The 24,211-nt window shown below is 50.1% G+C and overlaps 9 protein-coding genes across 9 annotated transcripts; 4 read left to right on the top strand and 5 right to left on the bottom strand.

The window, feature by feature from the left end:
- Positions 1-33: 33 nt before the first annotated feature.
- On the bottom strand, positions 34-893 carry N7479_004659 (pyridoxal 5'-phosphate synthase subunit PdxT; the record flags this gene model as incomplete). The annotated part of the gene is made up of 2 exons (XM_057252356.1): positions 34-604; positions 661-893. The coding sequence occupies 2 exons, from the start codon at positions 891-893 to the stop codon at positions 34-36; spliced, it is 804 nt and encodes a 267-aa protein (XP_057111681.1).
- A 552-nt stretch (positions 894-1,445) lies between these two features.
- N7479_004660 (4'-phosphopantetheinyl transferase family protein) lies at positions 1,446-2,684 on the top strand (the record flags this gene model as incomplete). The annotated part of the gene is made up of 1 exon (XM_057252357.1): positions 1,446-2,684. The coding sequence occupies one exon, from the start codon at positions 1,446-1,448 to the stop codon at positions 2,682-2,684; it is 1,239 nt and encodes a 412-aa protein (XP_057111682.1).
- Positions 2,685-3,564: 880 nt separating this feature from the next.
- On the bottom strand, positions 3,565-7,690 carry N7479_004661 (anaphase promoting complex subunit bimA; the record flags this gene model as incomplete). Its single annotated transcript, XM_057252358.1, has 7 exons — positions 3,565-3,731; positions 3,790-4,531; positions 4,585-4,633; positions 5,088-5,155; positions 5,228-7,071; positions 7,126-7,299; positions 7,354-7,690. 7 exons carry the CDS (start codon positions 7,688-7,690, stop codon positions 3,565-3,567), a joined length of 3,381 nt encoding a protein of 1,126 aa, XP_057111683.1.
- A 776-nt stretch (positions 7,691-8,466) lies between these two features.
- Positions 8,467-9,068, top strand: N7479_004662 (SND2/TMEM208 family protein; the record flags this gene model as incomplete). Its single annotated transcript, XM_057252359.1, has 2 exons — positions 8,467-8,475; positions 8,562-9,068. 2 exons carry the CDS (start codon positions 8,467-8,469, stop codon positions 9,066-9,068), a joined length of 516 nt encoding a protein of 171 aa, XP_057111684.1.
- A 715-nt stretch (positions 9,069-9,783) lies between these two features.
- Positions 9,784-13,776, bottom strand: N7479_004663 (uncharacterized protein; the record flags this gene model as incomplete). Its single annotated transcript, XM_057252360.1, has 4 exons — positions 9,784-11,323; positions 11,403-12,815; positions 12,870-13,586; positions 13,652-13,776. The coding sequence occupies 4 exons, from the start codon at positions 13,774-13,776 to the stop codon at positions 9,784-9,786; spliced, it is 3,795 nt and encodes a 1,264-aa protein (XP_057111685.1).
- Positions 13,777-14,311: 535 nt separating this feature from the next.
- N7479_004664 (uncharacterized protein) lies at positions 14,312-14,560 on the top strand (the record flags this gene model as incomplete). Its single annotated transcript, XM_057252361.1, has 2 exons — positions 14,312-14,415; positions 14,473-14,560. 2 exons carry the CDS (start codon positions 14,312-14,314, stop codon positions 14,558-14,560), a joined length of 192 nt encoding a protein of 63 aa, XP_057111686.1.
- A 37-nt stretch (positions 14,561-14,597) lies between these two features.
- N7479_004665 (E3 ubiquitin-protein ligase SSM4) lies at positions 14,598-19,227 on the top strand (the record flags this gene model as incomplete). Its single annotated transcript, XM_057252362.1, has 2 exons — positions 14,598-17,610; positions 17,669-19,227. The coding sequence occupies 2 exons, from the start codon at positions 14,598-14,600 to the stop codon at positions 19,225-19,227; spliced, it is 4,572 nt and encodes a 1,523-aa protein (XP_057111687.1).
- An 835-nt stretch (positions 19,228-20,062) lies between these two features.
- N7479_004666 (uncharacterized protein) lies at positions 20,063-21,831 on the bottom strand (the record flags this gene model as incomplete). The annotated part of the gene is made up of 2 exons (XM_057252363.1): positions 20,063-21,054; positions 21,225-21,831. The coding sequence occupies 2 exons, from the start codon at positions 21,829-21,831 to the stop codon at positions 20,063-20,065; spliced, it is 1,599 nt and encodes a 532-aa protein (XP_057111688.1).
- Positions 21,832-22,211: 380 nt separating this feature from the next.
- Positions 22,212-23,743, bottom strand: N7479_004667 (cytochrome P450; the record flags this gene model as incomplete). The annotated part of the gene is made up of 2 exons (XM_057252364.1): positions 22,212-23,497; positions 23,548-23,743. 2 exons carry the CDS (start codon positions 23,741-23,743, stop codon positions 22,212-22,214), a joined length of 1,482 nt encoding a protein of 493 aa, XP_057111689.1.
- Positions 23,744-24,211: the final 468 nt, after the last annotated feature.

The raw sequence follows: 24,211 nt of genomic DNA on the forward strand, positions 1-24,211 counted from the left end.
CTTTTCCCCCCATCACCTTCTAATACTAGTGAATTATTGCTTTAACTTATCGCGTTTCAGCACTGCTGCTTGAACTTCGTGCAGCCACCAAGTATGGATTCTTGCGTCGCCTGTCAGCTCCGGGTGGAAGCTGGTGCCAAATACATTGCCCTGTCGCACTGCAACAATGTCGCCAGTTTCTAGGTCTGGATTGACGTCTCGACCCGCCGTGGCATTTTGAGCTGCCGGTCCCGCCAGTGTTGCTAGTACCTCGACGTGCTCTGCTGTTGCTGCTTGCGCCACCAAGTCCCGCGCTTGTCTGGATGGTGCCACAACAACGTCGTCATATTGAACCTCTTCTGTTTGAACGCCCTCATGGTGAGGGAGGATTTTTTCCACGATAGGGGCCCGAATGAATACTGCTGGGAAGGGAGGCGCATTCGGACCCAAGAATGGTAGATCCAACGGGCCTTGGAAGCTTTCTGTCTGTCGGCCGAAGTGGTTTCGGTTCACTCGCACATCGAGGCCACCGATCAGCTCTTGCCCGCCCTTCTTCGTCTTATTGGCAGACTCAGCTAGCAGAATGAGCCCGGCGCATGTACCCCATGTTGGTTTGCGATCCACTCTGCGCATACCCAACGTATTAGATCGAATTGATATGAATTGACCGAAGTCACTTACTTTACAAATTCCCGCAATGGCTCGAGAAGATTTGATCTCGCTGCGACCAAAGACATGGTGGTACTCTCGCCTCCGGGCAAGACTAGGCCATCGCATGTTGCTAGCTCTTGTGGCGTCCGTACTTCAATGAAGTGCCATTCCGACGACGGCAGTTGCTCGGCAGCTTTTTTCAAGAGCTGCACATGCTCAAAAAATGCGCCCTGTAGGGCCAGAACCCCGACGGTGATAGCCATTGTCTATAAAGATAGGAATTGAGGACCATCCGACCTCGGGTTCTTCTTGATATTGATGACTCGTTTATAAGCACGTGACTTTGACTTTGGCGGGGAACTTATCCTCACGTGATATGCTCTTATCTCCATCTAAATTCCACGCGACATCAAGAACAGACGAGGTCCCATATGTGACCTTTGTCTCCACGTACCATTAGATATAGTCAAACAGTATTTCCACGCTTACTCATTTCTCTACCCGCTTTTCCAAAATTTTCCAAAACACGCGGACCTATTTCCACGCTCGCCCTATCTATCTGTTCCCCGCTATCTTAGCTCCACGCACAAACCAGTGGACACCCGTGGACATTGTTGTCTTGTCGGCACGTGCTTCAGGTAGATAAGACCCTCGATAAGGCGCCAATATAGCTTCGATCTGGGATGCGGAGCATCTTTGGTGCGAATATATGAGACCCTGCGATAACAATACAATGGTAGACCTCGGTGTATCTAAACTGGTGAGTAATTACAGGGCCTTTAGGAATGCACCCGGTTAACCTAGTTTAGACCAAAATGGATCTCAATGAGATCAAACAGAGTGACCTCTCCAATGAGCCTAACTCGGACTTGATTGATAAATCTATGATCGCCCAGCCTACGTTAGTCCGATGGTACATTGATGTCAGACATTGGGATGAAAAACCTTTTGATCTTCCTTTACTCGAAACCTTAACTCCGTCTGACCAGACAGCCGTCAAGAAGTACTACCAAACTTCGGACAAGCGCCTGTCCTTGGCCTCCCAGCTCCTGAAATATTACTACGTGCACCAAGCCACTGGCACTCCCTGGAGTAAGGTTAAGATTCAGCGTACTCCCATTCCCGAAAATCGCCCATTCTATGACTCAAGTCTTGATTTCAACGTCAGCCACCAGGCTGGTCTTACTCTGTTCGCAGGCACGCGTGCCGCAACAGCCCACTCCTTAACCGGTGAACCACAAGGCTTGCCTCGGGTAGGCATCGACATTGCCTGTGTCGATGAGCCCTCTCGTCGTCGAGCTAATCGTCCCCCGAAGACGCTTGCCGATCTGGCCACTTTTGTGGATGTCTTCACTGATGTTCTCTCACCCCGTGAGCTTGCAACCATCAAGAACCCATACGCGACCCTCAAATTGGCTCGTGAGCGTGGTATCAGTAAAAGTGACCCGAGCAAAGATAATGAGGAGGTTCTTGCCGCCTACGGCATTCGCTTGTTCTACTCGATTTGGGCTCTCAAGGAGGCTTACTTGAAAATGACCGGAGATGGCCTTCTGGCCTCTTGGATAAAGGATTTGGAATTCACAAATGTCATCCCCCCCGAACCCGTTCAGAAACTCGGATTTACTGGTCATCATCTCCCCAATTCTACTCTCATTGCACCCTCAGTCCAAAATTGGGGCCCGCCTTACTCCGATGTCAAAATCTCCTTAGGTGGCATTCCCAACCATTCCGTGCGTGTTCAGCTCGTCGGGTTCGAGTCCGACTACATTGTCGCTACAGCTGCGTCAGGCCCCAATATCGGAGCCGCTCCTCCGCAGGTGGTCATGAATGACAACGATCACCACCTGCCCGGGTACATCACAGTCCTCGATCCTGAGAATGGATCTCAGAACGTCCGCATTCCTCCCCTTGCGCTTCGCACAATTGGTGACCGGGACCCCTGGCGGGTGCACTCGGCAATCAGCGACCCCTGGTTGCCCATGCAAGAGGTCGATATTGACATCGATATCCGGCTTTGCGCCGAGGGCCGCTGCGAGCACACCCGGAAACTATAAGCTTCCAAGCCCCCTCTTCCTGGGATATGGCCAGGTAGTCATCCCCCGAGTTACTTGCATGTTCCATCTCCTCATCCATATTCCTTTTTGAGCGAGCTTTTCGGCGTGATGATTCCCCTTGAGCATATGTCTGTGGATTGCCTTGTAATGATTAACGAAATCGAAATGCCTCCTTTCTTCCATCTCTAGGCCTTATATTGTGAATACTAGACCGTCATATTCCAAGCGTAATCCTTTCTGGCCTAGTTGTAATTATTTTTCCAGAACGCTAGGTGAGTGCTGATCATATACCCATCTCTAATAAGCCCCCCAATGAATATATTTTTGATGTTACTTTTCAATTACTGAAACAGCTGATCTAAGGTCGACCTTTGAAGATAAAATACAAGTTGCGTGGACAAAAGCAAGTAAAGAATTCAGGCCTATTTCTATTCTATGGTCCCATGTAAACCAAGTATACAAAAATGGAAAAAAAAGCAAGTGTCCAACAGTAGCCGGGTCATGTCATGCGTTTGCGCTAAGGATATATACATTTTAAATTGCCAAAGGGGAAGAGGTGAGATGATCTCAAGAGTGAAAAGTGTGTCAAGAGGCAATGCCAATGTCTAGATCATTGTTGCTCTCTTGGGCAGTGAAGGATTATGGTGTCGGATCGGTTCAACATCTGTAGCTCTCGAATTATATTTCTTGGGTCATGAACCGGAGAGTAGGTACCGAAGAACCAGGCGGATTGCTTCTTCGTTAATTGTGGTGTTCGGATTTGCTCTTGGTCGTTATGGACTTTAGATTTGAATACCCAATATTGCACTCAAACCAGGAGAGCCATATGGTAAGTGCCGAGCGTGGAGCTATGTGACGAATGACGATTTTATCTTGGCACTTAGATTTCCACGGCGCTGGAAACGCCATTGGTGCGAGCATCATCGGCCTCGTTCTTCTGCGCACGGGACATTGATGCAAGAGTGCTGAGCATCGAATCCCGAGTCGACAGGGTCAAGCTATCCACATCGCCTGATGTCAAATCCTGAGTCAGGATGGGAGGCAGGACTATTCCAGAGTTGTTAGTCATGCTCAGTATATCTTGGGAATTTCTAGTATGACCCACCTTTGATTTTGATAGTCCCAGCATTAAATCGCCAGGCACGAGGCGACAGAACGTGCGAATAGTTCTCCGTCACAATCGGCACGATCGGCACACCGGCCTTGACAGCGAGATGGAAAGCACCCTTCTTGAAGGGTAGTAGGGTAGGTTTGTCGGAGTAACTCCGGGTACCCTCAGCAAAAATAAAAACACTCTGGCGGTGATCACGCATCTCGGCCGCGGCGCCGTCGAAAGCCTTGAGGGCTGTCTCTCGGTTGGCACGGTCAATGAATACAGTCCGCGACAAAGACATGAACCAGCCCAGGAAAGGAATATTCCGCAGCGACTTCTTGGCAGTGACACTGCAGTATGGCGGGAAGACACAGCCAAGCATCAAGACGTCGAGCTCAGTCTGGTGGTTGCCAATGAAGACGGCCGGACGGGTGGAAAGGTATTCTGCTCCTTCGACAACCTCGAACGTGACGCCAGTTGTGAACCGCATCAGCCACTTAAAGCTGCGGCCCGCTGCCCATTGTGAAACACGGCCGTATCCAACTAGCCGCAGACAGATCGAGACAACCACGCCGTACCCGGCAGAAACGAGGAGACAGCCGTATGAGGCGAGACACCGGGCGGCGAAAGCGGCGCGAGGCACTTTTTGGCCGAGTGCAAAGAGGGAGACGGTCAACACGACAAAAGCGCTAGCCCCTGAAGCAATATAAGAGCCGAAAGACATGACGACGGTTGTTGGGCGAGTTAAGAAGAACTAGGTAAATGCAGTCAGAGGAAGTCAATTATACTTCCCGAGAGGAGACATACTTTGTTCACGGCGATGCGGGCAACAACCCAGCCCACGACTGTAATACGGCTAAGGAATCAAAAAAGAAAAGAGGAATGGCAGATCAAATCCAAGACTGAGCCATGCATAGCTTGTGGGGATGGGCAAATTGGGGTAGAAACGTTGAATCGGTTTTCTGCCCCATGCCGACTTACCGCCTGGCAGGTGCATATGACGATCCATGTCACTAGGGCACTTGCGGGGATATTGGTATTGTAGAATCAAGAATATTTCAAGGATTCGGCTAATCATGAGAATCACTTTCCTTGAAAAATAATGGAATTATGCATGCATCATGCTCGTGATGCACACTCAGGGAAAATCATTCACTAATGTACAGAACACCGTCATATGCCAGATGTCTAAACCTGGAAAAAAAAAAAACTCCTCAATGATGCTGCGCAAAGAGGCCCTCAAACGCCGAGTTCATAAGAGAGGGCCCCGTGGGAACCCAACAGAAAGACCTGGGACATCACAGGCCTACGCTATGTCCTCATCCTCCATATCGTCGTCGTCCAACGACTCCATTGCGTCCTTGATGTATTGTGCAGCCTGTGTGGGATCAAAGTTAGAAACATCTCAGAAGGGGAAGGGAAAATTGGGAAAGGATATTCCAAGAAGTACCTTCGGGTCCAAGTTCAAGGCCGCCGTGAAATGCTTGATAGCATTAGCCTTGTCATGGAGCATTTTGTATAGCTTTCCAAGAAGGTAGTGCACGTTTGCCTCATCCGGGGCCATGTCCTTCAGGATCTTCAATTCCGCCAAAGCAAATTTGTATTCTCGCAGCTTCATCAGGACGCGCGCCTTGCGGAACTTGGCCAACACCGAGTTGGGGGCCAACGAGGAAGCTCGGCCGTAGTGAACCAGGGCATCTTGGGGATTGTTCATTTTCTCTAATACCAGACCAATGCAGCAAATGAGCACTGCGTTCGTCGGGTTGATGCTGGCTGCATTGCGGAAATGCTGCTCAGCGAAGTCAAGCTTGCCCATTTTGTCATACACCGTCCCCAGGCCGTACCAAGCATTGTAATGTCGATTGTCCGCGTTGATGCCGTGGCGGTAAGCCTCCAACGCCTTGTCATATTCTTCGTTGGCGACGTATTCATGTCCCTGTAGCGTGAAAGCATATGCAAATCCAGGATCAATCATGGTGGCACGCTTGAAGCACTTGAGTGCTTGATCGTGATCCCGTTGGTGGGAGAAAGAGTTGCCAATAGCACACCATGCCTGAGGGGATAGGCGATCAGCTTCAAGTAGCTGATGAGCCAAGTAAGCCAGTTCTACATCACTTTTCAGATGCCATAAGACAGTCGAGTAGATCTCCATGTCTTCAATGCGAGAGGGCGCTAATTTCTGAACCCTGGAAAAATACTTGGCAGCTTCTGTGTAGCTTGCTTGTTCGAAATAGGTACGTCCAAGTTGAGATAAAACCCAAGGGGTTTCACGCTGCCCTTGGGAGAGAGAATTAAAAGAGCTGATGGCGTCCGCGCACCTGTAACGGCTCAATGAGAAATATCCAGATGCAAGTTTATTGAAAAGACCCAGAAGCCAATCCAAGGCTTCGAGTTCTTTGGTTTTTTCAGCATTTTTGGGTAATGGAGGGACAGAGGGATGGGATTGTGAGAAGCCAGTCCGATTGTCTTTACCATCATTGTCGGGTGTCTCCATGGGTTTTCGATTGCCACTCACGACACGTCCAACAGTGGGCACACCTCCTACCCGTCCTTTCGTAGGCCCTCCTCTCAACTTCTTCATTTCGCGGCCGTCTCTGCCAGTAAGCGTGCTGTTTGAAAGCTTGCTGGTTGTAGGTTTGATCTGGTTGAAGAGGCGAACACTTCGGCGTTGAGGAGCACCTGGTTCAGTCGGCTGTGATGAAGGAAGGGGATGCGCTACTTGTCCAGAGACTGTGCGCTTGCGGTCGCCGAATCTTGATACAAGAGAGGGGTCTCTTTCTACTGGAGCAGTCGGTTGAGACTCTGGTTCGGTTCGTGTTTTGTGTCGAGGTCTGATGCCTGTTGGACGCATTCGCGGCGGAGGTTGCCCAGTATGGTCAAGGCTCATAGTCTGGATTGTTCGTGTCTTTCGAGCAGGGGCCAAGGGTGCTTCCCATCCAGTTTCTGGGTCAGTGACACCATTCGCAATGCGGAAGTCATCAGAGCCACTGCTCTGTGCGCCTGGAGTCTCCATTCCATCATGGAAGACCGGCTGTGCCATAACAGGAAAATTGACAGAGCTACCATTCAATTTTCCCCAAAGAGCAGAGCTCCCAAATGCGGCGTCAGTCTCGCCACGAGAGGCAGAGACCATAAAAGGATCAGATTCAGGGTTAGCAGGAGGTTGCATGGAAAGGTTTCCTTCTTCATAAGTCACATTCTCGGGTGTAGTAGTTGTTTCCCCCGGTGATGAAGATATTATTGCAAGAAGTTCAGGGCTGAGCTGGAAGATATTCGGGACTCGAATATTGACACCTGATAATATTGCGTTAGACAAGCCTCACCTCAAGAGAAAGAAGCAGGACATACCTGTTTCGCAAAGCCCCAGGAATGCATCCCACATGAAGGGGTTCAGTTTTAGTGCCTCTACGTAGCAGTCAACTGCTTTGGTCAGATCTTTATGTGCGTGCCAAAGTTTCCCCTGCAGTGAATAAACAGCTGCAGCATCAGGGAGGTGCTGTCGCTGAGTTTCACTATGCTTGTCTGTATTGTGGTTAGCGCTTGAGCTCGAAGATGGAGAAGTTTGCCGGTGCTTACTCCAGTGGTTCTTGGAGGCCCAGAGCGGTTTGCTGCGCTCCAGAGCCGCAACACCATCCAGGTATTTCCCCAAGTCCAAGCAAGTCTGAGCAAAGACATAGGCACAGCCGGCGTGCAGACCACGCGAGCCTGTTGCCTGACTGCATTCGTACGCCGCTTTTACTTCTCCGTTGTGTAGATGGCAAAGTGCAAGCAAATATTGGGCCTCAAAGGATCTCGGTTCGTAGGCATGGAGGCGTGTAGCGAGGAAGAGCGCGTTTCGGATTAGGTTGTTGTCAAGTTGGTAATAGATGAGGTGCCTTAGCTGGCTGGCAATATGCCCGGTGGACAAGGCCATGATGAGGGGTCGGCAGCACGTTATGCGACAGCACTGGGCAAGGCGGGGAGTGTGTAGTGGCTATTGACGTCGCGATAATAATGCGATTGATAGGGTCGGCTCTTCAGCGTTACTGTAACATCAATGTCCGGCGCCTTTGTACTGTCCTCCAAGACGCGGGGAGGAAACAACGACGCGATCGGGTGGGTTGTTGCAGCGCGAGCGAATGGTCCATCAACAGCCGCAAGACATGGACAGCAGGAAGTCCGATGTCTTGGTTGAAATTACCCAGTTGCAGGAGCTATCGACTGCTCTCGGTACGTTAGGTGTGGAACAATGAGGAATGTAAACCCAAGCCGGAAATGGGAGGCGGATGAAGAATAGAAAGTAGTGAATACGGATTTCTCTGGTTACGTCATCTGCGGACGCAGTATGAGTCTTTCAGAGTGCCAGGAGCATTTCCAAAGAAGCGGGGGACTGCAAGATGTGTCTAAGATAGGATGAACTTCGGTCGTTCTTTCTGTTATTTTGGTCTGAAGCACGGTCTTTGTCATTTCTGCCGTTTCTGCCGGCGGTGAGGGTCGTGGAGGGCAACAATCACCCCGGGCCCGGATGTGCATAGCTGTCATATGCATGTCTCTTCTCTTCTAATTCATTCTCCGTTCAACCTCGAATTCTAGTCGTCTGCTCGCCATTGGAAAGGGAAAAAGTGCAGTGAACTCATCGGAGTTATCTTGAATTTGGAAAGGATCATATTTGGAAGAAAGTTGCAGATCATTTGGTGATCGCATTCAATCATGGCTCAGGTATGTAGTGAGGGGCTTTCTTCCTGCCTGTAAACTTCCAGATTAGCTTTGATCATTGTTTGAGGAATTGTCTGACTGTATCCCAGAAAGCCGCCAAATCTCTGGCCACCCGCAATGGTGCTGTCCTCAGCCGTACTCATCTCGTCTCCGCTGCATTGCACTTGCTCTTCCTCCTGCTGCATTTCGTTTTCCAGCGGCCGCGTTCACTGAAGCCATACTTCTTCCTGGCTGTTCCAACCCTTGCCATTGAATACTACCTGGATCGGATGGGCCGGCCCCGCTATAATGAAGATGGTTCTCTGCGCTCCGCCGGTGAGGATCTCAATGCAACTGGCCTGACGGAGTATATGTGGGATGTGCTTTACTGGACCCAGGGATGCATTGTCGCTGCCTGTCTTTTCAATGATCGGGCCTGGTGGTTGTGGGCTGTGATCCCATTATACTCTGTGTACGCCGCCTACACCACAGTAATGGGCGTGAAGAAGGGGTTCGCTGGAATGGGTGGTGGTGATGCTGGTCAAGCGGCCGATGCCCCAAAGAGTAAGACGCAGTTGAAGAAAGAAAAGAGGGGCTCGACTATGAAGTATAGGTGATTTTGTTGGAGTGTGGAAAATATGTATCAAATGAGTTGACGTACAATGAACTCCAAAGTCATTTATTGGTTATCATCTCAAGCGCCCTTTCTGTTCTATATATTTATATCTGGAGCTGGGGACTTCTGTACTGCCTCAAACTACATAAGGTCAAGCTAAACCGAAGGGTTACCTGTGTGGTTTGTAGGCTGCCCAACTGGTATTTTGATATAGGACCACACTTACGTAGAAAAATAATGCATCCATGGATGGATCCATGACATCCTGCTTACGTAGTAATTTCATTCATTCGTCTTGATTTTAGCTGTTAGGTGACGTACTTACCCTTAGGTGGCCGTCTGATACGACGCACAAAGTGGGTGATAGCTATAGATATCTAGCAGCTGAAGTGATTTATAAAGTGCATACTTGAAAAAAACACATCCATTCATTATGTACTGAGCATATATCACTTCGAATCAATCCTCATATGTCAACCAGGAAGTGAGTAGAGAGGAACGCAAAATGAGGACATAGAAGCCGAAAAAAGAAAGAAAGACTGTGCATGTTACAGATCATGATCATATGGCCGTTGTGACGAACTATATCGGAATAATGCGTCGTGAGCCGCGCATGGATTTCCAAGGCCTGGTTTTCGTTCGGAACAAAATGACTGAGTCCGAATCAAAAGAGGAAAAAGAAAGGAAAGAGATGATACAAGGTGGATTAAAATTGATCAAAGTTCATCTTTGATTGAAGATGCAGCACTCTTAATGCTGCTTGTTGTATCTTCAACGTGGGATGCGGCGGTCTCGACTGCCTCGGATACAACGCTGCTATAGCTAGCAGCTAGACGATCCAGCTGAGAATTGGCGCTTTTAACGGCATCAACGAGACCCCTCGCTGCACTCTCCATTGCACTGGGTTCCTCGCCGTAAATAGCAGCGCTGGCTTTGGATTGGATATCCTCGATGGCATCCTTGGCGCTATCGATGTAACCAGATTCCTTGCCGTAAACCGCGCTACTGACCTGAGCAGAAGCCGTAGAGTAGGCATCGGCTGCGGCATCGGTGGCTTTTTCGTAGGAACCTTTGGGAGTTCCGTATATACCAACGCTGACAGCTTCGACAACAGCATCGAGTTGGTCATTCGCATGTTGCATGACGTCCTCTACACTCGGGGCTTCTGAAACGATAGAAGCAGCAGCGGAGGACGCTGATCCATAAGCCTGGCTGATGTAGCTAGAGGCAGAGGAAACAGCGACAGCCGGGTACGGCGTCTCGTATGCGGCGTGCAACTTGCTCAGCACGCTCTCGGTAAATGAAGGCTGCTTGCCCACAATCAGTTCAGAGATGATGTCTTGGACCGCCTCGAACTGCGGGCGGCCGTGGTTCACCATGTGCTGCAGATACGGCGTTGGTGCACCGTATATCTGCTCGCTGGCTTTAGAGATGAGGCTTTCCCAGTTTTCAGATACTTGACTAGAAATGGACTCCACGGAGCCCGTGGAAGTCCCATAGATGGCTGAGCTGGCCGAAATGGAAGCCTCAGAGAGGGACGAGGAAGCCGCGGAGAGGGCATCATTGTATTTGGATGAAGCATCATCAATAATACCTTGTACTTTGCCTCCATCCGCAGAAGAGATGACCGAGCTTGCTGATGCGATAACAGCGGCGAGGCTGGCCGAAGCCAACGAGGAAGCGTGTTCATACTGAGACCCAGCTTCCTCAATGATTTCCTTGAAGCTTCCAGACGGTGTGGGAGTTGGAGAACCATAGACAGCCCCAGATGCCGTAGAGACGAAAGCAGAGTAGTGGTCGTGGGCCAACCCGACAGCCTCGTAGTAACGGCGCTGCGCATCAAGGACGAATGGCGTGAGACCTTCCCGAGGAAGACCAGTGGTTGTCGCTGGTGGTAGCAATTGAGCTAGTTGTTCAGATGCTAAGTTGAGTCCTTGGTTCAGCCGGGAAGACGCGATGGACGAAATCTGGGCCAAAGGTCCAGCATCAGATGGCGTCGGGGTGGCTTGGACAGCGTGCTTCGACTCCAGCTGATCTGTGGCATATTTTAGAGACCCAGAATAGGCAGACTCAATGGAAGCTAGAAGCTGAGCATGGGCAGGAGAGCTAGATTCAGCCATTTGGCCAAGAACCTGAGACTTTGCGATCTCATAGAGTACTCTAGCCTGATTTGTGGAATCGGCAAATGCTGAACTGGCCCCACCCATCAAAGATTGGACAATGGGTGTTGGGGCGCCGTAGATGACTGACGACGCACTGTGACAGAAATTCGCATTAGCGAGAATTCGATTTTCTATGCAATTTTAAAACACGCTGGATATTCTGTACTACTTACGCGGCTACAGCCTCGTTATACTTGTCAGAGGCGGCACTGGAAACCTTCTCTCCGGGGCTTAGAGGAGTGCCATGGATAACGGTAGAAGCAGCGGACCAGGCAAGAGAGTACTGTTCACTGGCCAATGATACTGCCTTCTCACCGACTCCCGGAGTCGCCGATGCACCATAGATAGCTTCGCTGACAGCATTGCTTGCCTCGGTGTAAGTATCATCGGCCTTGCTCGTCAGACTGTCTAGGACATCCTGGCCCTCGTCATCTATGATAGGCGCTTGGTGCGAATTTGCATCGGCAGCCGCAACACCAAAGGCAGATTTCACGGAGGGCTGCTCTTCCACTAAAATATCATCGTCCATAACAGATTCGTCGGCGTCATCAAAATCCGCCTCAGCATCCTCAGCTGCGGATGATGCATCGGTGGAGGGTGTTTCCTCGTAAGCTTCATCCGATGCCATCTTTTCGGAAGACTCATCGTGATCCGAATACACCTCGGCAGCTTCTTCGTGAGATTCCTCGGTTTCCTCCTGAAGTTTGGGCCTCGCGGGCGGGGCTTCGGTGCGAGTCTCGAAATTATCGCTTACTTCACGAGCAGCGATCTTCCATATCCCAACATCCTTCAAACGGACAAGTTCCCTGGCGGCTTGTTCGGCTTCATGCATGCCCTGCTCTAAAATGTCACTTGCCACGGCTCTGGCATCAGATACGGATTTGTGGTTCATGCCGACATTTCGGATCTCGCCGTGCCATTCTTCGAGTTGGGCTTTGAGGGTATGGTACTTCGCCCAATCCTTGTATGTGATACCATCCATCCATGCCCAGCGCATGCCAATTTCCTGTAAGCCTAGATTGCGAATGCTATCGAGAACATCCAGTGTCGAATCGACAGCAGCAGTGACCCGGCGAACAAGTTCATCTTCGAATGAAATAGACCACTCTCGGAGTGCATGAGCACGATCTCTCACAGTAATAGCAGAAGTTCGGATTTCCCTAACCAGCAAGTCGCTAGTAGACTTCTCGATCTCCGGGGCATCCTCCTCTGGCATCGAATCTGCGAGTTCATTGATACGGCGCTTCATGGAGGAAATCTGTTCAGCGGAAACCGACTGAAGTGCGGTAGAAAGACTCTGGCCGTGGCTGTTCGCACTGCTGGCAACCAGGGCGGACACAATCTCCCCAATACGCTCCTCAAGGTCTACAATGCCTTTATCAGCTGCCAGAGCAAACTTTTCCTGCCACCGCTCAAGGTCTGAATCTATCTTCTCGCGCGCTTGCTGCGCTTGCTCGGTAGGAGTTAGAGTAGGTTGGGCACGAGCCTGGGACGTGGATGTTGAAGTCACAGTGGTTGTGGGGTGAATTTTTTCCTGTGACTTGGCAGTAGAGGAGATGACGGGCCGCACTGTTGCCGTTGAGCTGCTAATGGCCATGGTTAGCGAGCCTGGCCTGGAGAAATCAAGGGGCTGTAAGTACCTATCGGCATCTTCTATGACAGCACGAAGTCGCTTGCCCTCCCTGTAGCTTGCTAATCGCTGGCCAATCTTGACCAGCTGGGGCTCCACCTGCTCAGAGTAAAGACCAGTAACGTGAGGCCATAGTGAGCTGTTAGCATAGTAGACCGCGGATGACCAGGTATACTGTGCCCCGGGCATGACATGGGTTGTCAAAATACCCTGGACCGTAGAGTAAGCCTTCTCAATGAAAGGCTTAGAACGGGCGTACAAAGGTACCAGATGGCCCTGATAAACAGTGTGTACAACAGTGTTGGCTTTCTGATAATACGGAGAGACAACAGCGACGCTTTGCTGCACGTATGGATCGATCTCGGCCAAATAAAGCTGGTGAACCTTATTTTGAGCAGTCTGTAGTCTTGGTGTGACCTGAAGTTGCCATTGCTCAACCCCATAGGCCTGAGCCTGCTCCAATGCTGGCGCCCCATACTTTTCATATCCTGACTTGGCAACTTTCGATGCCGGGGTATAAACTCGCTGGTTTAACACTTCCACGTATGGGCGGGCTTGATCAACGTAAGGAGCCACATAAATATCATAATGTGGCGTGACATAGGGTTCCACGTGCGAACGAGCAATCAGGTAAGGCTTGCAGACTCGAGGCGATGTCTCTGTGAGGTCTGCGAGGTGGGATGGGCATCTGAGGAACGGCGTCGCAAGCGCATACCAGATACATAGCCTGATAATTAAAGCGGTCAACATGGGGGATTGACTATCTACAGACATGGCGATACCATTACTCACCTCACAACAAGTCCAACTGTCCATCGCACGAAGCCCTTCTTTTTCTTCTGTAGCTTTTGAACATCCGTTCGGCCCTTTACTTCGGTCGTGACATCTGTCACTTGGCCATTCTCTTTCACGACCATCGCAACTGAGGCTGACCCTGTCGAGGTCACGCGATTTCTTTGTGAGATTCGAGGTCGGCCGCCGTAATTTGCGAAGGACTTCCCTTCCACACACTTAGATCGAGTCGGCTCAGCAAAAGATTATCGCAGCATCGGATAGAAGCTCCAGCGCGGTTGAATATGTGGATTTTCGACGTTGAAGCTCGAGGCTGAATGAATCAAAGTAAATTAGCTGTAGGCGAAATGCTCGCGTCGGTCTTGGCGCTAGCAACTTTCACGGGCCGCGGCCAGATATCAAGGGTCAATTTCAGAGATTGTTTGTTATTAGGAAGAAAGGGTCAAAAGCATCGGTTTTAAGTCTAATGGGACAAGCGCAGGCTTTTTTTTTACATTACATCAAGGGGACAAGGGAATCCTCCGCTAATGACACAATAATCAAGGATTTGTTTTCTAGAGCTCAGTGAGGTCATCGGTGGCTACCCGTACTGCAGATACCACAATACCCCGCCTATCACCGTCTTGACGAACAAGAAATGGTGTATTTAATGTACTGCCAATGCACACCGCCCAGTCAGCGAATTGGATGGCCCGGGGCAGCTGGGGCAGGCTGAATTGCTTTGTTACAAGTACCCAAAGTGATCTACAGATTACACTTCTGAGGTATGATATTCCTATAAAAAGTGTACGAATTTTGTCCTTACTGATCACTCTATTCAGTTCAACTCAGATCGCCCACCAACACGAGCCTTCCGCATGTTTACATCCTTCTCATTCCCGCTCGACTAGGAACATGGTGAACATCTGATCAACTATCACCGTCAACTCGGCGAGATTCACAAATTATGGAGCCCGCGGACTACCAATTCCGCGATAATGCGGATAACACCTCGTTCCCTGACCTAATGAACGACCCGGCTTACGACTCAAGGGAAAAGGGATTTGATGACCTGGATACCTGTCGGATATGTCATGGAGAGGCAACAGAAGAGGAACCGCTGTTTTACCCGTGTAAATGCAGCGGTAGTATTAAATTCGTTCACCAAGTATGTCTGGTTGAATGGTTGTCACACTCGCAGAAGAAACACTGCGAGCTTTGCAAAACGCCATTCCGATTTACCAAATTATACGACCCAAACATGCCCCAGAAGCTCCCCGCACCTCTATTTGCAAAGCAAGCCCTAATCCAATGCTTCCGGACTCTGTTGACATGGTTGAGGTTTGTTCTTGTCGCCTTTGTCTGGCTGGGATGGCTACCGTGGTCGATGCGCGCAATCTGGAGGGCATTGTTTTGGCTTGCTGATGGCCGGTGGTCTGCCAATGAAAATGTTCAGAGTCAGGCCGCACAAACCGCCCAAGATGGTCTAGGACAACTGTTCTCAAATGGAAGTTCAAATGTTGCGATAACGGACTCAATTACTTCGACAATCTCTAATGCCGCTATCTCATCTGCTACTGCTGTACCATCTGCACGATCCTCGATCCTCAATTTCACGGCTGGCGAGCCGCTCATGCTCACACTCATCAAAAAATTGATTCCCAACCTGTTTATACCCGCATTTACCTCAACTGTCGGGCAAGGGAATGCACCAAACAACGTCACGGTTAGCTCAACCAAACCTCGGTATCCATCATGGCTTTCGGATGTCAAGTTCCTGAACTCGTTGACACCGTATCCAACAATCAACAATATGATCATGGACACCTTGGAAGGACAGCTCATCACCCTTCTTGTAGTTGTTGCGTTTATTCTACTCTTCCTGATTCGAGAATGGGTTGTTCAACAGCAACCCATGGTCAATATCGCAGAAGGAGAGCGTGAGGCTGCTCTTCAATTAATTGCAAATGCCAACAATCGGATAAATGATCGATTCAATGAAGAAGGTGGTCTTGCACAACCAGCAGCCATCCCCGCTCGCCCAGAAAATGAGCCCAACGATGAACGTGCTGAAGCCCATGAGTTGGACAATGAAATCCTTCCTCATTTTGCTCCTCACTCTCCAGCCATGTCCTCGAATGACTCTGAATATGGTCCACCTGGATTTGAAGCAGAGCTACGAGACTACAATGAAAACGACTCGGAACACGAAGCAGGAGGCCCTCCTCCTACCGCTCGTGCTCTGGCTTTCCGAGACCTAGTGGCCCGCACTCATGGTAATCATGAAGAAATGCTGCGCATTCTCCGTGAAGAGGCTCACGGGGACGATCTGGACTGGATTGTGAATGCGATGACCGGGGCCACCATAAATAGGAATCCAGGAGCCGGGCCTTCTACCCGTCCCCAAGATCCCGATAATCCGGATCTATCAGACAGTACCGATGTTAACCTGGAAGATGCAAATTTCAATGATCACCCGCCCGCTGCAGATGCTGGACCTTCTGCACAGAACGTGGATCATGGACCTACAACTAGAGACAATGCAAATCCTGTCGCCAATGTACAAGTGGACGATCGACCTCCACAGGGAATCACTGAACGGGTGTTCGAATGGTTTTGGGGAGACATCACACCTGGAGAGCGCCGTACAGAAGAGCAAGTCCCTGAAGATGAAGAGCATATTGTTCAGAACCCCGCCTTGGAAGACCCATTCGTGCCCCTGCCGAATCGGGTTGGAGACGCCCGGGCTGATGCTGCCGCTGATGCTGCTGCCGCGGCGGATGCTGGGCTGGACCCCAATGATATCGATGCAATCGAAGGGGACGATTTCGAAGGGATCATGGACCTCATTGGTATGCATGGTCCCATTTTCGGGCTTTTCCAGAATGGGGTCTTCTGTGCCCTTCTGATTGCATTCACAGTAGCCATTGGTATCTGGCTCCCGTACCTATGGGGTAAAATTGCCCTCGTATTGTTGGCCAACCCTCTTGAGCTCGTCATTGGTGTTCCTATTACTGCGGTTGAAGTCGTCGCAGATATCGCTCTTGATACTCTTATTGGTGTCGTGGGATATCTCATGTACTGTTTCAGCTTTGTTTTCAAGATTGTACTCAGTCCTTTCAGCGCTCTTTTGCCTATTGGAGACTGGATACCGCGGGACAACTCAGTCACCAGTGCATCGCTTTCCCTCATCGATGCGAGTAGTCACCGTCTGAACAAAGTGATCAAGGCATTCCTGGTCTTCCATGAGTCTGATATTCCTATGTTCTCGGTACTCTCGCATCAGGCGCTGAAATTGCACCAGGCTCGCCTCAGTGTTGTGTTTCAATCGGTCTTTGCCACTGCCAAGTTCATCCTGCATGACTTCCCTCTTCGGCTTGTGATTCTCGGTGTTCCCGGTGCGCTATCCTTGGATTTTGACCTTTCCCATTTCAAGAACTTCATTGGCCAAGCCCAACAACAGCTCACCACCTTTGCTAAATCATCGCTTTTCACGATGCCTGGAACAAGGTTCATGAATGCAAGTGCAGCAAAAGCAGCCTCTGCTACAGTGCCGGTCGATTATGACCTGGCAGTCTGGGATTCCAAGGATCGTGTCATCGCTATCTTCATGGGCTATTTGCTTGCATTTATGATAGGGGTTCTCTATCTGCGAATCGCCGGGCTGCTCTCTGGTGCCAATCGGGGACAAAGAATCGAGGGCCTGCTTGCTGAGGTACTGATACAAGCTGGAGGAGTCATGAAGGTCATCCTCATCATCGGGATTGAGATGATTGTCTTCCCTCTGTATTGTGGTAGTCTTCTTGATCTTGCCTTACTTCCGCTCTTCTCCGACGCTACAGTGGCGTCTCGTATCGCGTTTACTGTTTCATCCCCGCTCACCTCGCTTTTCGTGCATTGGTTTGTTGGCACTTGTTACATGTTCCACTTCGCTCTATTTGTTTCTATGTGTAGAAAGATTTTGAGAAGTGGTGTGCTTTGTAAGTGCTATCATCCATGTGCCAGACCTTGATCGCTTTGCTAACTGATTGCTTCTAGACTTCATTCGTGACCCCGACGATCCAACATTCCACCCAATACGTGATGTTCTTGAACGCAGCATCACTACCCAGCTCCGTAAGATCGGGTTTAGTGCCCTTGTATACGGTGCGCTAGTGACCATTTGCTTAGGAGGTGTCGTGTGGGGCTTGCACTTCGGCCTCGATGGTGTTCTCCCGATTCACTGGTCTGCTAGTGCCCCGATGCTCGAGTTCCCGGTCGATCTCTTATTCTACAACTTCGTGTTGCCCGTAGTCATTCAATCATTCAAACCTTCAGATGGTTTGCACGATGTGTATGACTGGTGGTTCCGCAAGTGTGCTCATGTCCTGCGTCTCAGTAACTTCTTCTTCCCAGAAAGACACCTTGAGGAAGAAGGCTATCACGTCAGGAAGACTTGGTGGAGTGTTCTCACTAGAAGCGAGGGTGACTGGGAACACCCAGTAATTGGAGATGATCAACAGGCTGAAGCTGAACGGGAAAACCGTGACGTCTACTTCCTGCGCGATGGTCGATACGTGCGCGCTCCTGGCTCTGATCAGGTCCGCATCCCCAAAGGCAACCACGTTTTCCTTGAGGTCACCGAGGATAATGAACGTGTTGATGGGAAGCCTGATCCTGCTGATGGGTTACATGGCCGATCCAGCAATATGTTCACCAAAGTCTATATCCCTCCTTCCTTCCGGACCCGGATTGCTGCCTTTATTCTTCTCATCTGGCTGTTTGCCGCCACCACCGGTGTAGGCGTCACTATTATTCCATTGGTAATTGGCCGGAAAATCATCGGGTCCTACTCCTCTCCGGGTCCGGTGAACGACGTCTATGCCTTTTCAAGTGGTCTTTGTGTGGTCGGTGCGCTTGCCTACCTGGCGTACCACTCCAGCACCGCACTTCAATTTGTGCGAGAGCATTCAGGCGCATACCTTCGCTCCCCCCGCCAAGCAGCCCAGACCAGCCTGGACCTTGTGATGCATGCTGCCCGGCTTCTCTACATAGCTCAAGTTGCCATTATAATCGTACCGTCACTCTTCGCGCTACTCACTGAGCTATACATTCTCATTCCAGCGCACACACTGTTTGGTGATGGAGAGTCGCATGTTGTCCATGTCGTTCAGGATTGGGCGCTCGGGGTGTTATATGTCCAGATGGCCATCAAGTTGACGTTCTGGCGGCCCCATTCTTGGGTGGCAGCTGCAGTCAACAGTGTCTTCCAAGATGGCTGGCTGAGGCCGAATGCAAGCCTTGCTACTCGTGCCCTTGTTCTTCCGATCATTCTCTTCACTGCAGCTGCGGTCACATTGCCTTTGTCATTTGGGTTTATTGTCCGCTGGACAATTTTCTACTCCCACGTCGGAGTGCAACCTAATATTTACCGTTATGCCTATCCCATCACACTATTGATTGTGCTCTCTGTATGGATGTCGCATCTACTGCTGAGACGAGTGGCAGCCTGGCGCACTAATATCCGTGACGAAGTCTATCTCATTGGAGAGAGACTGCACAATTTCAGTGAGAAACGAGCACGGGATGTCGGTGTGTCGCGGGTGATGACAGGGTGAAGAACTGGATGAGTGTTTGATAAGTTTGGCCTCAAATAGCTCTCATGGATGATCGCTCCTAGCGACTCCCTTACTTTTTAGCTTTATTGTATGTAAGTCTAACTCAAAATGCATAGAATTCAATTATTATTTCCTACATTAGGGGACGCCCTTTACTCTCAATCTTTGGCTGTATGGCCGTTGTAGCTGTACGATGAAGGGCTGTGTAGTTATTTGCGAGGGAGTACGTATTATCCCCGCATATCTTTCTTTCTCTTCCCTAATATCTCCTTCTAGAATCCTAATGAAACCTTGGGACGTATCGATCTCCGTAGTATTTGGACGATCACTTGGCGTAATTGATTCTCCTGCCTAGATGACCCTTGCTTCCTATCCGTGATCAGCAAATGTCAAGCTCAGAATGGCATGGATTTTTGGATGGGAGAAATGCGGCTGTTTGCGACGATATGTTTCACTTTGGGGAATTGGATATGGTCTTGAGTGTCTTTGCTACCTCGTCTGATTAGTTGACCTACTTGGGAATTGGAGATGTTTAGATAGTACTTCACACTTCCTCATCCTGTCTGTCAGGATGTTTGTTGTTGTCTAACGCTGTAACAAGGGAGACGGTCAAATCAACTCAGTATCATGTTAATCATTCTACAACTCCGTTTCTGCGACCCTATTCGTGGAGCTGCCTTCTTGCCGTGACCGGTCAACGCCCAGCACGGCGCCCTCATTTTCACTCCGGAGCTTACGGGCCCGCACAAACAGATTAAAAATGGTGGCTAATCCAGCAAAGGCAACATACTAATAGCAACCATGACATTTCGTTAGCATATATGCCGCGACAGGATTATAAGACGGCAATGTAACGTGTTGTAATGCTTAGGAGACCTACCATGACCCACACCATTTTCAACGCCTCAAAGTACGTCTTCCTAACCAAGACTTGTTGATCTGAATTCAGTCCAACGGTGCTAATCTCCTCCACACTCGAAGCCGCACTGTCGCCATTAAATATGCTGGCTAGAGATGAATTCGAACCGAGCTGGCTTGCCAACTCCCCGTTCTTCGAACTCATCTCGTTCTGGAAGACCACGCCACCGACGACAACTGAGATAGCGGTGAAAAGCGACCGGACAAACCCCATTGTCGCAGTAACGGCAGCTGTGTCGCGGACACTTGTAGCAGCTTGAGCCGCCAGGATAGGGGCTTCGATGTTCATGCCCACGCCGATCCCGAGCAGAATTTGGAAGATGACTAGTTTGGTTATGTTGGGTTCAAATTTGAGACTGATTAGCAGTCCCGAGCCAAGTACCAAAAATCCCTGCGCAATATACATCACGGGCAGATATTTCCCAGTTCGCTGCATGAAAATCCCTGCTGCGGCTGCGGCTAGGGCACATGAGACGATTAGCGGAAGCAGGTACAGTCCTGACATCAAGGCTGTTGCGGCTAGGACAGACTGCGCGTACAGGGGTAGGTAATATGCCTGCCCGATGAAGACGTATGAGTTGCACGCGAAGACAACGTACGGTGCTACCTTGCTCGGCGAGGTAAATAGCCAAATAGGGATAATAGGATTCTTGGCAATCTTCCACTCATTGACCACAAACAGCGCCATCACTGCTGCTCCGAAAATTAATAGACAGATTACTGTTGCTGAAGACCATGAGTAGACGACGTTGCCAAACTCGAGGGCCAGGAGGACCATCAGAGCGCCGCCTACGATTAGAACGCTTCCTATCCAGTCGATGACTTTTAGACCGGCGGTGATTGGGGTTCGGGGGCTTTGGACTCTTAAGAAGAATAGTAAAACGAGGAAGGAGACAGCCCCGACCGGTACTGTAGGTTGAGTTAGCTTAGGTCCATCATATGAAGTGAAATGTCTCACGATTGATCCAAAAACACCATCGCCAGCTAAAAGAATGGTCAGCTTTGTTATTATTCAAAATGAAGCGGCACCTGCCTCAGCCTCTCTGTAAAAACACCGCCCAATATCGGTCCTATGGCACTTCCAACCGCCCAAACCAGTGAGGTGATGGCGAGATATAGCCCTCGATCCCGCAGTGAGAACATATCGCTAATAACAATATTGACCATTATCCCCATGCCCGAGCCCCCAACTCCCTGAATTGCACGACCCACGATCAAAGCGTTCATTTTTGGCGCAAGTGCGCAGACAAGACTTCCGACCAAAAAAATGGCTACCGCGATCAACATGATCGGTTTCCGGCCCCAGATGTCGGAGACGGATCCCCACACGGGAGTTACCGCTGCGTAGGCTAAAGTATAGGCGCTCCCCACCCAAGTATAACCGGCGGCAGACTTGAGCGAGCCGACTATGGCGGGAATTGCGGGAGTCACGATCGTTAAATCGAGGGAAGAGAGGAACACGGACAGACAGAGCGACATCATAGTCCAGGCGATGTTGACGCTGGTCAGACGAGAAGACTCTGTGGCCTGCTCGCTGGACCCAGAGGGCGCGGGCGCGGGAGCCGCATTGGCATCGTCAACGGTGGTGTTAGGGACATTGGGTCGGGCCAATGGGGCACGATCATTCGCGATATTTTTTGAATTAATTGATGAAGAAACTCTAGCAAGTCCAACAGCTTTGGACATGGTAGAGAGAAATGTGCCCAAGAGCGGAAAATTATCCAGAGGGAAAATGAGCGTGTGAGAGGGAAGCAGAGGGAGGGCGGCCCTTAAATAACAGCCCCGGACCCCCGGGGCCCGGTCACTGTGCACTACATATATGTATGATCCTGGTCACTGTTTATTATATGTATTCACCTGACCTAGCTTTGTTTCCATCGCCCCCCCAGGACACAGAGAAATTTGAGATACACTTCAATTTCAGCTAAATGAGCTGAGAACTAGCAGACTTGCTGGAATAACATCGCAGGATATGCTATGCGTATAGTTAAGATGCTTTCTCGCCATCTAGTTCTACTCGCCGAGTTATTCTTACATTCATACCAAAATGCGCTGTTAGTCCATGATTAGCCCACCGAAAAGGTACAATGGGATCGACCATAGCAAAATCGAACAGTCGGAATAGCTGTAAGATTATCAGCAATTAGAACGAGCGGTGGGACGTGGGAGATGGCGCCTACCTCGAAGATCGTCTTTCCTAGCTCTATATATGCCAGTCGCTTCCCTAGGCACTCCCACCTGGTTCCAGTGGCAAACACTAAGCCGTATGATGCATCCATCTCCTTCCTCCTTTCTACCGGTGCGTCAATCCACCGCTGCGGATCATAAACGTCTGCATTTTCTCCAAAGATGCTTCGGTTTCTCATAATAGCCAGCGCTGACCAAGCGACCTTGGTGTTTGCGGGAACCTTGATGCCGCAGATAGTATCGTCATGTGGGCACACCTTCCCCATGAGGCCCATACTAGGTGGGAAAATTCTCAGTCCTTCCTTGATGCATGCCTGGAGGAACGGCAGGGCTTCTGCCTCGGCCTTGCTAATCACTGGCCTTGTCACTGTTTTGAAAGCATCGTCGATCTCGGATTGAAGTGCCCTGTATGCTTGAGGGGTGGTCGACAAATAAAAAATAATGTTTCGGAGAGCAGTGGATGTCGTGTCCGTGCCGCCAAACAGGGTCACAAGTGCTTCCGACTCGACTTCGGGTCTGCTCAAACCAGAGTTGATAAAGGACTGGAGCATATCGGTATGGCTAGTTTTCAGGTCGGCGTATCTTTCATCGACAAGGTCCCTGATGTAACCAAGGAACCGACCAACCCCGCGCCCGTCATGGGGTTTAGGATGGAAGGGCTTCAGCAGACGGCTTTCTAGAATTTTCCGGACAGTTGGAAGCAGAGTGACCATATGGACGGGTCGATGGAGGGCCTCGGACGTTTCCAGGATGCCGTACATATCGCGATCTGCCTCCAAGTAGCCCGCTGATTTTCCAAACCCGACAGCCGTGATAACATCCTGTGTTAGGTACTGCATTGTTCGAGCCAGATTGCAGGGCCGCAAGGCTACCTGGGTAGAGACATACTGCCGCTCTATTAGTGCTATGAGATTTTCGATCTGCTGCTCAACAAGCTGTTCCTCATTTGCGATGCCCTTGCCTCCGTACCCCGGCCTGAGATGGCTTCGGAGCTGGTGATGCTTCTTATTATCAATCACCGTCAAGACGTTATCCACTTCGCTATTTAGGCGAACGGCCTTGTACCAGTCTGAGCGGTAATAGCCAGAATTTATTCCCCATATCCTGCGGATCTCAGCGGAATCCCCGCATAACACCCACTTTGGCCCAATGCGTACGAGCGGGCCTGGGAGAAATCGTCAATCCCTGCGTTATGTATAAACGGGTCATTCATACCATATTCTTTACAAGCATCGTAGAGGCTGTCACAGAGCCTACCGGACCAGGCCTGTTTTAGTAACCATAATTTTGTCCATCCGGTCACTGGGGGACCTGCAATATGCCGCAGACGACTCCATTGATAGATTCGTCTTGCAATAAAAGGCACCAGAAACACGATCATCCAGATCAGGCAAACATGGGGCTCCAGCATGATTCAGGGCTGTATTTTGTCGAATCTCGCACCTTTTTCGAGCGTGGACAGAAATCCCAAACTAGTGGAAAGTCACTGCACGACCGAATACCGTTTGCTAGTAGTAAGCGGAGCGAAGCTGTATTATACTAGCGTAACCTCTTTCTATTTTGGGTTTTATCAAGCTCTGGGGGTTTAATATGTAGCCGCACGCGAGATGTACAGCTCATGCCAATGGGACACGACAGCAGTGTTGTGTCAAATTATCTGACTATAGATATGCAGATGACTAGGTATATGCAGATGACTCGGTATATGCAGATGCCTCGATATATGCAGATGCTTAGATATATGCAGATGCTTAGATATATGCAGACATATCCTAAGGTGATGTGTCCCAACATGATGTGTCCTAAGGTGGAACTGCGTGTGTCTTGCATGGATCTACACCCGGCCAACTTCCCCTCCCCCCTCTCAATGCGGCTGAGC

This window comes from Penicillium vulpinum (genome assembly GCF_028829585.1).
Source record: "Penicillium vulpinum strain IBT 29486 chromosome Unknown utg000002l_segment0_segment0, whole genome shotgun sequence".
Classification (NCBI taxonomy): domain Eukaryota; kingdom Fungi; phylum Ascomycota; class Eurotiomycetes; order Eurotiales; family Aspergillaceae; genus Penicillium; species Penicillium vulpinum.